Source organism: Artemia sp. Qi Xiang Cuo, chromosome 4 (assembly GCF_049724085.1).
Source record: "Artemia sp. Qi Xiang Cuo chromosome 4, ASM4972408v1, whole genome shotgun sequence".
Lineage (NCBI taxonomy): Eukaryota > Metazoa > Arthropoda > Branchiopoda > Anostraca > Artemiidae > Artemia > Artemia sp. Qi Xiang Cuo.
In genome coordinates, this window is record NC_142797.1 from 4,008,698 (window position 1) to 4,026,519 (window position 17,822).

Below are 17,822 nucleotides of genomic sequence, written 5' to 3' on the forward strand. Positions count from 1 at the left end.
TGATGTTCAATCACAAATATAGCGTAACATGTAACTGGAATTTCTGGAGAACTTCTGGAATTTCTGGATAAATTAATTAGTATATTTAATTACTTTAATTAATATCAAGGTTTTAAATCGCGATACTTTTTAAAAGTGAACTCTTTACGTATCTGCGGTTTAGCTTACAAAAATGGTGGTAATAGAACTATATTACTATGTTGTTACTTAAAATGAACAAAAAAGATCTTAATAAAAATATGCGAAGTAAGCTATACAGCTTATATTTATTATAATGGGTTATAAAAACATCAAACAAATTGCTTATATAACGGCATCAATAACGTGTATGACACCATTGAAGGCAACAAGGTCGGCTTCGATGACATTAGCACCGTCGACTGTGATACCATCTGCAAAGATAAGAACTGATTATTTACTTGACAAGGAACAGTTACAGGAATAGCAGTTGAAGTTTTTAACTTTAACATTCTGTGCAGTAAAAAGACTAAATAAAAAAATATAAAATTCTAAGGAATACACAAGATTGTAGGATCTCCAGAACTATTTTTAAATCTGTTCCACACTATATGCACAACAAAAGAAATGTTCATTACTCCCACCTCAGTGCATATTTTTTTTAAACACAAATGACTGTTAAAGATGGCAGATCAAACTACATGTAGCTTGATCTACATGTATAACATATAGATCGCTAAAACACATAAGGCTACATGTAGGTATATATGCAAAAAGAGGGTCCCTGTGAATCAGCCTTTTGAATTAAAATATTATATATTGCAGGAATCAAGACATGGCTAATTGTAGACAAATTCAAGACAGATAGTCCGAGTGATTGATTGTCAAAACTGGGATAAGCCCTTTCTCGGATTGTATAAAAATAACATCAATTGTTAATAGATATGTCTATCTATCATCCATCCATAGGTCATTCCTAGGGCAGAACTAAGGTAGATAGTCATAGAATTAAGGGGTGAACAATTGGATTGATTTTGGATTGACGCGTGACGAACAATGTCCACTGGAATTGTATGCAAAGTCTGGGACTGAATTTGGTGGGACTTACAAGTGGCAAACAAGTGAAACCTAAGTTTAATAGGCTTGGCCGCTTGTAGTCTAAAGATGGAATAACGTGGCACAGGATTGACACATGACCAACAAGTCCCCTTTTTGCAGACAAACTGTGAAACCTACAGTTTTCCAAGTCCTTGGTTCAATGGCATGGGTAAACGGTGGAAGTAATTATGACTCTCTTATTGGACAAATACTTGTATATTAGCTTTTGAAAAGGCACGCTAAGATTTATACAGCTTGGTGATTGATAAAATAATCAAATATTTGTTAAACCGACATTTCACTTTTACTCACTCTATAGTATCACCTCAATGTGAAAGAATGAACAAAATTATGTACATATTATTTTTTTAAAAAGATAATAAAACTTGGATTAAAGTGGAAGAATGCATAAAAATCAGAATAATAGGAACTTCCTGAGGATTTTTAAGGAAAATATTGATATCACGGTACTGTATATGCCTATATAAGGTAAGGGCGCTGATAGGTCATAAACATCAAATTAATAACCATAACATTTAGAAAGAGTGCTGGACAAAGAATATAAGAATGCTACTACTAGTCCCCGAGGCCGTGCCACGCCGAAATGACGGCGGCGAATGTGTGATTCAGTATCGGCGGCGGCCCGCCGATTTTTCTAATTAAAAATAATAATTAAAATTCCACTTCACCAAGCACGTTCAACCTCGATTTTAGTAAGGATTTTTAAATGGTTAGCTAAAAACATACAAGAACAATATGACAAAACAGGAATTTTTTGGGCCGTGCGGAAAGTGTTTATGTTCACCGTCCATCAGACCAAGTAGAATTCTCATTTTTAGCCACTAGACTCAGGGAAACCTATATTGTGTTTATGTTTAACATCGCATTGTTCCTATAAAATCCCGTGTTTAGTCATTTCCTTCTTGTTAATGATTTGGGCTAATGTGTGTATAACTTTCAAAGTTTGAAGTTGAAACTTCCCCTGTTCATCAAATACATACGAAAAGGAAGTGAAAAAAAAAACAAATAACAACATCGAAAAAACACTGTATACAAATCAGATACCATGGCTTAACAACACCAACAATTTTAAATCAGCGGTTAAATCACTTCAGTTACAATTGATGTAACAAAAGTCAGTTTGTTCACTCTGCATGGAGCCATTGATGTTTTTGCAGTCACTATCAGTCCTGTCGTGTTAAAAAGCCGTTTAGCTGGGGCACATGTGGCCGGTACAGCCAGAACTTGACGAGCATAAACTGCCACTCGCGGGATCTGATACTAGTATTGGACCTTGGGGTACCACAGAATGCTGCAAATGGGCCTCTTCTTTGTATCTGCTGAACTAAGTTGTTTTATAAGGGAGAACAAACCTGCACCTTCACCATAGGGCTCCTGCGCACTACACTACAGGAGGAACTAAACTGCACCTTTACCCTCTTTTCTTATCAACACGGAATAAGATCGCTGGGGCCCGTTTAGCTGGGGCACATGTGGCCGGTACAGCCAGAACTTGACGAGCATAAACTGCCACTCGCGGGATCTGATACTAGTACTGGACCTTGGGGTCCCACAGAATGCCGCAATTGGGCTTCTTCTTTGTATCTGCTGACATAAGTTGTTTTATAAGGGAGAACAAACCTGCACCTTCACCATAGGGCTCCTGCGCACTACACTACAGGAGGAACCAAACTGCACCTTGACCCTCTTTTCTTATCAACACGGATTTAACCTCCGAAATTCTTTTCTGAAAGAAGTGGTCAATATATAACGTTTCAAGTCAAAGTTTAAGGCTACTTCAACTTCAGTGTGCTCTGCTAACTGTGCAAAAAAACGTAATTCATTTCTATAGATATATTTCTATACTAGCTCTAGATAATCTACCAAGCGGGAAACTACTGCAAATCAGCATCGATAAAATGAAACCCAAAACGAACAAAAATAACAATAAATAACTGAGTCAAACTCAAAACGAGCAGAAATTAACATAAGCTGGGCTCAAAACCCCTTTGCCTTCCCAAGGCCAAAACATAATTTTCACTTTACTGAAAAAATATAGATGTTTTTACTTTTATAACTTTAATAAATCAAATAATATTAACATTTTGATTACTAAATATCAGTATATGTATATTAAACTGACAATGCATATTCATTTGTATTTTTTTCAGTAAAGTGCAAATTTTATTCTGGCCTTAGGAAGGCATAGGGTTTTTGAGCCAAACTTATATTAATTTCTGCTTGTTTTGAGTTTCAATCGGTTATTTATTTTAATTTCTGTTCGTTTTGGGTTTCTTTTATTTATCGATGCTGATTTGCGGTACTTTCAAGCTTGGTAGATTATTTGACTTAAATTTTGCTAATTTTTGGGTTAATAAAATTTTTTTCTTTTCTTTGAGAACATTTATTTTTTGGAAACAGTTTTTTTTAATTAATTTCTTTTAGTTTTATATAGACATAGTCTTTTAAGGAGAAATGAGAATAATGCTTCAAATGTTTTTTTTTTTTTAGAATTTATAGTTTGGCCTGCTATTTGTATGCTGGAAAACAATTTTCAGCAAAATTTAACAACATAGACACTTTTAAAATTCTTGACACGTATAAGAGTGTTTAATTTTGTTCCATTCCTCCTCTATTTGTCCTGAATCGGAAAATAGCATAAAAGTTGCAAAAAAATTTGTTTCATTTATCTGATAGATTATAAACACTTAAGCTATATGAATTTGTTTAAATTTTAAAACCGAAAGAAGCTCCGAAAGTTTGAATATAATACACTAAGTCGTTCTTGAGATAATGCTGAGATGCCTTATTGGGAATTAGCATTAACACAGTGTATTTTGATTTAATCTTAAGGCAACATTTACTTTTTAAACATAAAGGCAAATGGGAGGGTGGGCGTGGGAGGGGATTAGTTTCCTCCAATCACTTTCGACTATTAAAAAGGACATCAGCCCTTTCTATTTTCAATCGAATGAGCCCTTTTCGAAGTTCCTACGACAACTCCTTCGATACGAAGTGCCCTGGTCTAAACAAAAACAACAACAAAATAATGATACATTATATCCACATTGATCTCTACTATAAAAATGTCAAGCCTTTCAATCACTTTCGATTATTAAAAAGGGCACTAGGCTTTTCGACTTCCAAACTAATGAGCCCTTTTTGAGTTTCTACGACAACGCTTTCTATAAACACCTTATATGCCCCCAGGGCATAAATTACAAACCCTTACCCTAAGGAATGTGAGGGTGGTTGTCATCCTAAAAGACATAATTTCCAAAACTTTCAACTACGTTAAACAAAATGGCTATATCAAAATTTTGTTTGTATGTGTTTCGGGAAATGGTAGTCGTGTAAGGGGTTTTAGTTGCCTTCCTATAATTTTCGACTATTAAAAAGGGCACAAGCCCCTCCAATCTCTAATTGAATGAGCCCTTTTCGAAGTTTCTACGACAACTTCTTCGATATGAAGTGCCCTGGTCTAAAGGCAAAAATAATAAATAATACATTGTGTCAACATCGTTCTTATATACCTCCAGGGCATAACTACAAAACCCTTGCCCTAAGGGTTGTGGGCGAGTAACCTCCTCAAAAAACATATTTTCTCTCTGGAAATCAGTTACTCTGAACAAAATGGCTATCTTAAAATTTTGATTGAATGTGTTTGGGGAAAGGGTGGGCGTGGAAGGGGTGTTAGCTGCCTTCCAATCACTTTTGACTATTAAAAAGGGGACCAGCTATTCCAATTTCCTATCGAATGAGCCCTTTTTGAAGTTTCTACGACAACTCCTTCGATACGAATCGCCCTGGTATGGAAAAAAATAAAATAAAAATAATACATTGTGCCAACATTGTTCTTTACTTAGACATCTCGATTGCGCTGCCTTTGACAACATCCTGAATTGCCTAATGCTCTTTTACCTACCTCTTTTCATCCGAAAAATCAGAAAGAAAAATGAACAGAATTTTAAAGTGGAAGGTAGAATTTTTGTTTCAAGAAAAATTTCTTCTTCTCCTTCCTATGAACCGATATACATGGCGAGCCCAAGATGACAGTATTTATTTTTAAGAAACAGATTAGCCGGGATGACGGTTGAAGCCCGGAGGTCGATATCGATAACCAAAAAAGAGAAAAAAAACGGCGGCGTATTGGTGACGCCGCCGCCGATAGAATCAGCGGTGGCGTCAGCGCGTTGATGCAAGTTCGGCGGCGCGCCGCCGTTTTTTTTTGGTGGCGCGCCGCTGATTTTCGGCGCGGCTTCGGGGTCTAGCTGCTACGTGTTTCCTTAGCAGGGAAACCTTCATGCAGGATCACCTAGAAATAATACTGGAGCATAGCAAACAAACTAAAATAATAACTCTAGGCTGTGAATCTCATGCCGCACCCGAATAATTTCCATATAAATAATACACAATACAATAGCCAAAGCAAAGGAGCCGGTAGTGACCCGGCGAGTAAGTTATAATTGAGATTATTGAGTGAAAACTTTACCTGTTTGTCAGAAAGAGCCTGTCACTACTTATAACGTCTTTTCGAGAACCAGAAAGCGACCCCGGCTTAGCTTTGCGTTGTTTATTTTCATTATTTGTAAATACTGGAACGCTATCAGACCGTAATTCGTGAGAAGACAAGAATTAGCTTAATTTAGAAAGTGAATCCAGCTCAATATTAGAAATGGTTAATGGCTAGTGGTATTTGGCGGTCCATTCAAAGTATTGCACTAATGACTTTAATAAGACTTCCAAGTTTTACTTTAGTTATTAATTCCTTTTTTACAATTACTTCAAAATTTGAGCAGGATCTTAAAAACTTAGCAAATTCCTGAATTGAGACCCGTAGAATATTTCGACCATGCTGAACAAAATGGCTATCTCAAAATTTTGATCAGATGACTTTGGGAAAAAAATGAGTGTGGGAGGGGGCCTAGTTGCCCTCCATTTTTTTGGTCACTTAAAAAGGGCACTAGAACTTTTAATTTCCGTTCCAATGAGCCCTCCCACGATATTCTAGGACCAATAGGTCGATACGATCACCCCTGAAAAAAAACAAAAAAAAAACACAAAAAAACAAATAAACACGCATCCGTTATCTTTCTTCTGGCAAAAAAAAATGCAAAATTCCACATTTTTATAGATAGGAGCTTGAAACCTCTACAGTAGGGTTCTCTGATACGTTGAATATGATGTTGTGATTTTAATTAAGGTTCTATAACTTTTAGGGGCTGTTTCCCCCTTTTTTTGAAAACCAGCCAAATTTTCTCAGGCGCTTAACTTTTGATGGGTACAATTAAACTTGATGAAACTTATATATTTGAAATCAGAATTAAAATCTGAGTCAAGTCACTCCTTACTTACAGTTCGTTACAACGAACTGTTTGATACAGTAAGTTAATACAAAACATATTTGTTCTTTTTACATTAAGTACTTTGTATATAGGCCATGTATTTTCAACAGCATATTTTAGTTTCAAATTGTAAAGTTTCTTAGCAGTTCTGTGTTCACTGGAGGTTTTGAGGCTTTATCGTAGCATTTGAAAAATCAACAAAAATTGAAATATGTAAGTAATAAATCCATATTTTGTAGAAGTGTGCATTTTTGTACCATATCACCTTGAAATCCCTGACCGTAAGAAAAAAAGAGCATTGTCAATGAAAGGAGTTAATTAATAATATTTTTAATTTTTTTGTGGCGTTAAAACTGAAAATAAGATCTACTTAGTCTTGAATAAAGATTACCAAGTTGATTTGAAAAATAAATATTTGGTATTTTACTTAAATCTGGAGTTTAAAAAAATTCTTTTTTAAATGCAAATATCCTATATTCCAACAGAGAAAATAACCTGCGTAAAGAAATCTTGAAATTAAAAAAGAAATGCTTACTTGCGCTGACAACAATAACGATATTATCCCCGGCAGCGGTTGGGACTTCACCACTCGATACTCCAGCAGCAAAGACAGTAGAGGGAACAACATGACCAAGAAGAACTTGACCAAGAGCTTCTGGATCAGCAAGGAGACCGTCAAGGACCCCTTCTGGGAGGGCATCGAAGGCAGCGTTTGTTGGAGCAAAAAGGGTAAATGGGCCTTCGCCTAAGTATGAAGAATAGACTTATCATTTCATCTATCAGCAAAATCCGGACAGTCTACTTGCTAAAAAGCTATTACAGAGCATGATATAAATATATATAAGGAATTAAATAAGAACCCAGTTAAAATTTTCTATGAACATATGGAAAACAAGACTTGATAACGTTTGCTAGAAACTATAAAATAAGATATGAAGAAAAAAATTAATTTTGGATTCTGAGTATATAAAAAAATGAGAACCAAAAATTTTAAAGGCAGCTTGTACTATCCTTCTCATTCAAAATCTATTTAAAACTTCACTTTTTAACTCCTACAAAGCTCCAATTTCCTTTAAATCGGGCAAGCAGTATCAATTACAAGTGAAAGATTCCATACCCTGTCCAATTTTTGAATTCCCTCTCATTTTCGGTTGCTCTTTCATCGATTTTGTTTTACTATTTCAGGGGTTATTTCAGAGTGTTTGATTTTTCTTTTGCACTGAGGACGGCTCAGTGCAAGTCTTTGCCAAAATATCTTCTAGATTTTTTTAATTTTACTGACTGGCTGAAAATCCCCCCCCCTCGCTTGTTTGTTTCTTGATAATTTTTTTCTAAAATATGGAATCGAACCACATTTATCTTTCAATTTATCGTTTTATATAAGGTCAGTTAAACAAGTACTTAAGGCTAGCTTCGGACAGTTTCTCTGGAAAGCATTTGACAAATCTTCATCGGCCTTTCAAAGTGCCCACATTTCAAAGCCATATGTAAGTTCTGTTACTACTGTGGCTTCCAATATTCTAACTTTTGTTCACAAACTTACCTTCCTATTCTTGCTAGCTTTTTTCAACATTGAAGAAACATCCTGCACCTTGGATATAATACTTTTTAAACCTTCATTGCATCCACTGCCTTCACTAACAGTACTAACCCCGTAAGCGAACCTAGTCAATATTCTCGTTGTCTGGTATCGCTACTTTACTTTCATTTATTTCTACTTCGTCTTTTTAACATTTGGTTTCAAACATGTTTTGCACTTTGGACTCAAAGAGCCTGACGCAATTCATTTATTTTACTAACATTTTATCAGAACCAAGAATGTTTTATTTTTACGTCAAAAAAGTGGTTACTAGTAATCCTTATAAATCTTTGTTAGTAAGTAAAATTTAAAGGGACAATTAAGTTCAATCTTCAAAGTTTGGAAAGCGTTGATGATTTGTTCCGTACATAGGCGTACGGAAGGGGGGCAGAGGGGGGCAGATGCCCCTCCCCCCAAGACCTTTAAATTTACACTAGATGTGGCTGAAAAAGCAGATGGTTCAAAAGGCAGTTGAAAAAAGGTAGATGGCAAAAAAAGCAGTTGATAAGAAGTAAATGGTTGAAACGCTGGAAATAAACAGCCGGAATGACAGAATAAAAGTGAAACAAGAAGCAATTATCCATAGTGTCTTGGACAGATTTAGCTCTAATCCCAGAAGATTGATTAATGCTGAAGCTTATTGATGACTTATGATTTTTAGTGATTACTTATTAATATTGATTGCTTATTAATAATGATTTCATAGGTATGATAGAACCTGCTGGCAATGTAAGGTTTTGTGAACTACCAATATTACTTCACCCCCCACCCCCACCCATCATCACAGAATCTGCTGCCCCCCCCCTTAGAGAAGAAGCTTCGTTCGCCCATTGATGATTACATAAAAATAATAATTAAAAAGATGAATTCAACAATAATTTAATGGTAAGAGTTTCATATATATACAGATGAAAATATAACTGCAACATCTAATGTTTACAGGGTACCATTTTTTGGTTGATAATTGTACCACTGAATCAAGAATAAACAATTGCTTACCAGACAGTGTTTCTCCTAGACCAGCAACCTCAACAGCAGTTAAAAGAGTTGTGAATCTTCCTTCAGCATCAGCAGTAAGAACATCGGGAATGCCACCGGCTGGGATTTGGTTTGGTCTGTTGATCACATGGACGACACCATTGTCTGCAATAAGATTGACGGCTGTGACAGCGGCTCCGTTGATGGTGACAGCCTGGGGAAAATGAGCGACTTCATTTGTAAGTCTAATTGAAATGTTTTATAAGTAGAATTTAACTGTAGACGATCCTTGTCTAAATCACGCAACAGAGCTGCAGTTTTTTAATGAACTCCTGAAACTAAACATTCCCTGGGAAAAAATTGAAAACAAAATTATTCAGAGCCAAAACCACAGTTTATAGAATTATCCAGTAAGTTTATCGCAGATCATTTCTGGTCTTCATTCTCGGTGCGAACAAAAAGCTCCTCCCGCTTATTCATGGATTAGCGGGTTAGTCTGTATGCGTCAATCAATGAGAAATGGTTCGAAATTGTATCATTCATAATTGTGAAAGCAGAAAAAAACTTGGTGAGCCAGCCAAGTGGTTTGCAAGTATCCCATCTCACAGGTATGACTTAATTTATATACAAATTATGACTTAATCTATTATTTACAAACAGTGGCCTCTATAGGTTGATCCGATAAACTTACGTTAGGAGCAAGTTTAATTAATGCAAAGTTGCTTTAATTTGTTAAATGACACTACTTTATACTACTATAGGGGGCCCCCCCTCGCCCCCCCCCCCTCTGGATCCGCCACTGGATGGTTTATCATTTTTTTTTCAACGTCGTGATGTTTATTTTTTTACGATATTCATTTTCTAGATAAGACTAGTTTCGTTTTCAATCAATGTTTTCGTATGAAATGGACATACCTTTCCTGAACTTTAAACAATAAACACCTCTGTTTGAAAATCTTTGCACTTTGTGAATTTAGATAGCGATAAGGGTTCTGAATGAGACCAATTTTAGGACTTGGGTTCTAATTATTGGTTGCTGTGGTAAAATTTGCCACAATAGCCCTATCCAAGAAAATACCAAACGTCTGTTAAGAAGTGTTTTTCGTAAAATTCTTAGGGAACTATTATAGAATATTCTTCCAGCTTGTGATATATATATATATATATATATATATATATATATATATATATATATATATATATATATATATATATATATATATATATATATATATATATATATATATATATATATATATATATATATATATATATATATATATATATATATATATATATATATATATATATATATATATTTATATATATATATATATATATATATATGTGTGTGTGTGTGTGTGTGTGTGTGTGTGTGTGTGTGTGTGTGTGTGTGTGTGTGTGTGTGTGTGTGTGTGTGTGTGTGTGTGTGTGTGTGTGTGTGTGTGTGTGTGTGTGTGTGTGTGTGTGTGTGTGTGTGTGTGTGTGTGTGTGTGTGTGTGTGTGTGTGTGTGTGTGTGTGTGTGTGTGTGTGTGTGTGTGTGTGTGTGTGTGTGTGTATATATATATATATATATATATATATATATATATATATATATATATATATCGCCGCGTACAAACAGCTCCTTTCATTTGATCTGCTATTAGCACTCCAATTACCCTGGAACACGTATTTTGGCAGAAACTTTCTCAAAATGCCTTTGAAACCAACTTGAGACTTCGAAACCTATTTTTAATTCCTAAAACCATCTAATAATAACATTCCACTACTAATTACCGATTTTCATGTATGTATTGGAATAAATTAATTTAAAATTAGTTTCTTCAAAATTAGTGTTCCAACGTTGAAGCCAAGTTTCGCGTTCAAGAGAAATCTGACTTGTCTACCCGTGAAAAGATCTAATGCCGCTTATGTTTTTACGTTCTTTTGAGCACTTGCTCCTCGGTCCGGGTTTTTATAATGGGTGAGATAGGGAATGATCATACTGCTAATTCTATTAACTGTGGTTCCAACGTTGACGCCAAGTTTCGCGTTCAAGAGAAATCTGACTTGTCTACCCGTGAAAAGATCTAATGCCGCTTATGTTTTTACGTTCTTCGGAGCACTTGCACCTCGGTCCGGGTTTTTATAATGGGTGAGATAGGGAATGATCATACTGCTAATTCTATAAACTCTGGCCAAAACTATTAAATAATGTTTGAAGTGTTTATTTTTCATGTAGCTTGTTTCTTTGTTTTGCTCTTTATTTTTCCCTTGTCAGGAAACAACAAAACTTATGTTATGAATAGTGTATCTTTCTCTTACTGACTCCAATGCCAGAGCAGGTTCTTAAACTATAAATGAATGAATGAATTTATTGATTACCTGTCGAATGAAAATAAAATGCTCATGGAAGAAAGAAAACAGCAAAAAGAAAAACTGAAGAAAAATCCCAAACATGACAAAACAAAGGAGTCGACAAATACACCAAAAATTATTACATATATATAATCAATACAACTGGTAAAGGCGAACATAGGAAGGTATTCTTTAAATAATTGTAGGGAATACCAGGGGTTCTAGCAATCAAACCTGGATTCTCATTCTCTCCTGTCCAGGGAAGATAAATTCCTTCCTGTTTCCAACTTCTTAGAGACAAAATCTTACTGGTCAGAGTCTCATTGAATTTTTAGAGGCTACAGATCATTTTCTTTAATAGTGTTTTTCACTTATTCTATGGGGTTATCTTTCTACTAGGTACCTAATTTATCAAATATCTTAGCCTCGCACTTGGCTCCCCATACAGAGAGCCAGTGTAAGCTAAAAAAACAGGGAGGAGGAAGATTCTCCTTCGCTGTATTTGCCTAAATTTCAAAACAGCAATTTTAACTTTGAGGATTTTGTCCAGAACGAACATCTTTGGGACAACGACTTAAACAATACGACTCCTCCTGCTCCTTTTGCTAGTATAACTTTTGCTAGTATGCTAGAAGGGGAGCAAGAAGGGGAGGATATTAATATAAATTGTTTTTATACGATTCAAAATTGTGATTTGTGACATTCTAACATTAGCTATGTTAACAATTCCAACATTTTGTCACAATACAATAGAGAATTCAATTCACTTTGTTAGTGCAGACATAGGAACCAAGAAAAAACTGTATCAGAGGATAAGTAGTTTTTGCACAATAAAAAACTAACTTAGCTATTTTAGTTTAACGTGACAAAAATAAAAAATGTATCAGAGGATAAGTAGTTTTTGCACAATAAAAAACTAACTTAACTATTTTAGTTTAACGTGATAAAAATAAAAAATGTATCAGAGGATAAGTAGTTTTTGCACAATAAAAAACTAACTTAACTATTTTAGTTTAACGTGATAAAAATAAAAAATGTATCAGAGGATAAGTAGTTTTTGCACAATAAAAAACTAACTTAGCTATTTTAGTTTAACGTGACAAAAGTAAAAAATGTATCAGCGGATAAAAAGTTTTTGCACAATAAAAAACTAACTTAGGTATTTTAGTTTAACGTGACAAAAATAAAAAATATATCAGAGGATAAGAAGTTTTTGCACAATAAAAAACTAACTTAACTATTTTAGTTTAACGTGATAAAAATAAAAAATGTATCAGAGGATAAGAAGTTTTTGCACAATAAAAAACTAACTTAGGTATTTTAGTTTAACGTGACAAAAATAAAAAATATATCAGAGGATAAGTAGTTTTTGCACAATAAAAAACTAACTTAGCTATTTTAGTTTAACGTGACAAAAATAAAAATTTGACGAAACTGATTCAAGATCATTCTCTTAAAAAAGAATTTCAAGTTCCAGGTTACTTTTCAATTTGTTAGTTTATCTGATACAAATAGAGGTTTTTGGGAGATGTAGTTAATTAATTTCTCAATTATGGTTATAGCCTATAAAATCGAATAGTATATTATGGTTGAGGAACATAGTAAAAAGACAGGGAAAGCCACATACTCAACAAAGAAATCAAATAAAACGATGGTAAGAAAATTAACGGGCATAAAAATGAGGCATACCGGAGACGTTTCTTTGGCGTAACCTATAACTTTGAAAGTTACTTGTCCTTCTCCTACTACTTACAGTAGGACCAGGCTATTTACACCCTTATCTGGCATCTGAAATTAAGATGTTACACGAAATTTCTTGAAGTATAAGCTTTCCAGATCTCCTATAACTACAACTTTGAAACTGCATCAGAAGCGCAGAACTTACGCCAAAAGACCTGTTTTTGGCCAAGTGGAAGATATAAAAGAAATTGGCTTACAGTTGAAAAAAGTTGAAAAGTTGAAAAAAATAGAAAGTGGACAAACTTAAAGTTTAATAGCATTTAAAGAAAACTATGTTAATGTTCAAGAACTTTTTTCCTATTGGGAAAATGCTATCAAATTTTTTTGTTCAAGCGAACAATTTTTTCCTTGTTTGATTTTTGCTAAATTAATATTATTGTGATTAACTTTTACTTAAGAATTACAGCTAAAAGTAGACTTTTTTTCTCCCTTCCGAAATAAAAAATCAACCAGAGTCTTGTTTGATGGTTTTTTTCTAGTCTTTGGTTATCCCACTTTCTTATAGAATTCAGCTCATATTCTGCTAAAGACATTCTGTAGTTTTTAATTCAAATTTATCCTGCAATCAGATTGTAGTCCAAGTAATTTTTGTAATTGGTGCAAGTATCAATATCACAAGTGATCGTGAGGAAGGGGAGAGATCAAATGATTTAAATATTACGAACGACAAGGCAATTAAAATTATATAAAAAAGTTACTATGAAGGTCTTTTACAACCCAATTCCTTACAACAACATTTAGGCGTCACCATCTAATTTTGATTCTGCAACTCAAATATTAAAGTGCATTAACACACATTAAAGTGTGTTCATCAGTTTTCCCAAGTAAGAGGTAGGATCATCAGGTGGAGGTTTTATTCTACTTATTATGCATATGCGTGCAGAATAAATTTTTTTAATTTTCTTAAATTTTTTAAGACTACATGCTATGCATTATAATTTTTAAATTGAAACAGCAGATTAATGTATCAATCGTCTACACCTGGCTTTATAATAAGTGTGATACATTGCCAAGATATGATTTTTTCTAATCTATTATTTATGGGGCTTTTACCCATAATTTAATTGTCCTGCAAAAATCACTTGAAAGACATTAGAACAGGCTTTATCTGTGTTATGTCAAAATTTTGGATTGAAATGGAATAGGAGCACCAAGATGTGATCTGAAAGGAAGTTGTGATGATGCTGCTACAAAGCCCTATCTAGGATAGCTTTTTCGAGGGGAGGGGGGATGTTTTTTCCTAGGGGAAGGTGACAAAAAACCAAAAAAACGCACCAAAAATTGGTTTAAATGTATTTTCATTACGTTTTTACGAGCTAGACAAACATTTGGGGGGGGGGGGCACACCCCTAGCCCCCCTTCCTGGATATACACTTATACTGCTATGTAGGACAAAATACTTGTGGAAGGCAAGTTTTATCCCTACACAAGATTTCTACCGCTAGTGTATCTAGGTCGCCATTTACCTTAGCTTTGGGCAGCTTCATAGTGATTCAATATTTTGTCCTTTAAAGAGTGAACTTCTTTTAAAGCATTTTTTTGTCCGTGTTACACTTTTAAAAAAAATGTGTAGGGTTTTTCTCACCGGAAATATGAATTCTTATATATGCATAAACACTAAAATTATGGTTTACCTCGCCATAAATTTTTGTACGAATAGTTGATCCTTGGACTGTGGCAACAGTGACATCATTCTGAAGAACGTCAGAGGTAACACTGCCAGCAACCATGTGGTAATTCAAAAAATTAGTGAGGAGGTCAACATCAGCCAAAAGGCTGTCAATCAATGCTTGGTCAAATGAAACATCCTCAGGCGCGAATACTGTGTAAACATCTAAAAGTAGATTATAATGTTGTACTGTGGAGTTTTTACACACAGGACTTCCCCAATGAATCCCTAAAGAGGGATGTCAATTTTCGTCACCGGTAAGCTCTTAAGAGGGGCAGCCCGTCATGGCATACCAATAAAGTTTGCAATTCAGAAAGGGAATGGAAATAGGTATGTGAAATTACATTAGAAGCTAGTTATCATAGATAGCGTGATAGCGCTGCCTAAAAAAAGAACGTTGTGGGCAGTATTATTATTTTCTTCTTCTTTTTTCTCCATGCCCGGGCACTTTGTACCGAAGGTATTGTCGTAGAAACTTCGAAAAGAGCTCATTCAATTGGAAATGAGAGTGGCTAGTGCCCTTTTTAAGAGTCAAAAGGGATTGGAGGGAAACTAGCCCCCCCACGCCCATCATTCCCCCAAACACATCCAATCAAAATTTTGAGATAGCCATTTTGTTCAGCGGAGTTGATTTCCAGATAGAAAATATGTTTATGAGGAGGACACTCCCCCACAACCCTCGGGGCAAGGGTTTTAAATTATGCCCTGAGGGCATATAAGAACGATGTCGGCACAATGTATTATTTGTTATTTTTTTTTCCTTTAGACCAGGGTACTTCGTATCGAAGAAGTTGTCGTAGAAACTTAGAAAAGGGCTCATTCAATTGGAAATTGGAGTGGCTTGTGCCCTTTTTAATAGTCGAAAATGATTGGAAGGCAACTAGCACCCCTTCCACGCCCATCCTTTCTCGAAACACATCCAATCAAAATTTTGAGATAGTCATTTTGTTTAGCGTAATTGATTTCCAGATGAAAATTATGTTTTTGAGGAGGACACTCCCCGACAGTCCTCAGGGCGAGGATTGTAAGTTATGCTTTTGGTACATAAAAGGTTCTTATAGAACGGGTTGTTGTAAAAAGTTCAGAAAAGGTTCATTTGACTGGAAATTGAGATGGCAAGTGCCCTTTTTAATAGTCGAAAGTGATTGTAGGGCAACTAACCCCCCTCCCACGCCCACCATTTCCCCAAACACATCCAATCAAATTTTTGAGATAGCCAATCTGTCCCACGACGTTCAAAGTTCAGGAAAATATACCTTTGAGCAGGACACTCCCCCCATAGTCTCCAGGGCAAGGGTTATAAGTTATCCCCTGAGGGTATATAAGGTTTTTTATTGAACTCTTTGTCGTAGAAACTTGAAAAGGGCTCATTCGATTTGAAATTCAAAGGGCTAGTTCCCTTTTTAATAGTTGAAAGTGATTTGAGGGCAAATAACCCCCCTCTCACGCCCACCTTTACCCCAAACACATCCAATCAAAATTTTGATGCAGCCATTTTGTTCAACGTAGTCGAAAGTTTTGGAAATTACATCTTTAAGGATTACAACCCCTCCCCCACAGCCCTCAGGGCAAGGGTTGTAAGTTATACCCTGGGGGCATATAAAGTTTTTATTGAAAGTGTTGTTATAGAAACTTCTAAAGAGCTCATTCAATTGAAAATTGAAAGGGCTAGTGCCTTTTTTAACAATTGAAAGGGATTGGATAGCAACTAACGCCCCTCTCACGCCCACCATTTTCCCAAACATTTACACATCTAATCAAAGTTTTGAGCTAGCCATTTTGTTTAACGTAGTTGAAAGTTCTGGAAATTATTTCGTAGAGGATGACAACCACCCTTATATCCATCAGGGTAAGGGTGGTAACTTATGCCCTGGGAGCATATAAGGTGTTTATAGAAAGAATTGTCGTAGAAACTCAAAAAGCGCTCATTAAATTGGAAATCGAAAGGGCTAGTTCCCTTTTTAATAGTCGAAAGTGATTGGAAGGCTTGAAATATTTATAGAAAATTTCGATGTGGGTATAATGTATTATTTTTTTTTGTTGGTGTTGTTTTCTAGACCAGGGCACTTCGTATCGAAGGTGTTGTCGTAGGAACTTCGAAAAGGGCTCATTTTAGTGAAAATAGAAAGGGATGATGCCCATTTTAACATTCGAAAGTGATTAGGGAGCAAGTAATCCCCCTTCCAACCCCACCCTCCAATTTTCCTTTATGTTTAAAAACTAAATGTTTCCTTAACATTAAATCAAAATACACTGTGATAATTCTAATTCCCAATAATGCATCTCAGCAGTATCCCAATAACGACTGAGGGTATTATGTTCAAACTTTCGGGGTGACTTCTGCTCTTAAAATTGAAACAAGTCAAAATAGCGTAAGTGTATCCAACCTTTCAAAGAAAGTAAGCAGGTTTTTGCGAATGGTATCAAGTTTTCCATTTCAGGTCAACTAGAGGAGGTATGAAACAAAATTACACTTAAACACTACTATTTGTGTCCAGAGTTTAAAAAGGGTGTATGTTGTTAAAAATTGCAGAAAATTTTTCTCCAGCATACAAATAGCAGACCAAACTATAAAGTCTTAGGAAAACGAAAAGATTTAAAGTATTATTTTCTTCTTGACTGAAAAGATTATGTCAATATAAAACGAACAGAAATTAATTAAAAAGACTTTTTCCACAATATCAGTTTTTCAAAGAATGGTAAAGAACTCCATTAATCAAAAAATGAGCAAAAATAAAATCAAATAATCTACGAAGCGAGAAACTACCGTAAATCAAAAATGACAAATAAATGAAACACAAAACGAACAGAAATTACAACAAATAGCCGAGTCAAACTCAAAACGAGCAGAAATTACTTTAAAAAAATATGTGAAACCCAAAACAAACAGAAATTAAATAAACAATCATAGCAAAAAACATACAACAAGTATCAACATAAATGAATAAATAGATCTTAAAGCGAGTAATAATTAGATTGAATGTAAATCAAGCTTAAAACTAAAAAAATGTTTTGTTATTGACGTATTAATGAAACCCAAAACGAACAGAAATTAAATAAAGAACCAATGCAAACAAACATATAATAGACCGTAATGTAGATTAATAAATAAAT

General features: G+C 34.8%; 1 protein-coding gene across 1 annotated transcript in view; it reads right to left on the bottom strand.

Annotated features, from left to right (window-relative positions):
- Positions 1-238: 238 nt before the first annotated feature.
- The window catches only part of LOC148952694 (transforming growth factor-beta-induced protein ig-h3-like), a 47,884-nt gene continuing 30,300 nt past the window's right edge, over positions 239-17,822 (bottom strand). Inside the window, exons 3-6 of the mRNA XM_089088049.1 lie at positions 14,674-14,873; positions 8,980-9,172; positions 6,937-7,146; positions 239-392 (exon numbers count right to left, since the gene is read on the bottom strand). Coding sequence (XP_088944175.1) covers positions 304-392; positions 6,937-7,146; positions 8,980-9,172; positions 14,674-14,873 — 692 coding nt within the window. The 3' untranslated portion in view covers positions 239-303. The remainder of the gene's footprint in view (positions 393-6,936; positions 7,147-8,979; positions 9,173-14,673; positions 14,874-17,822) is intronic.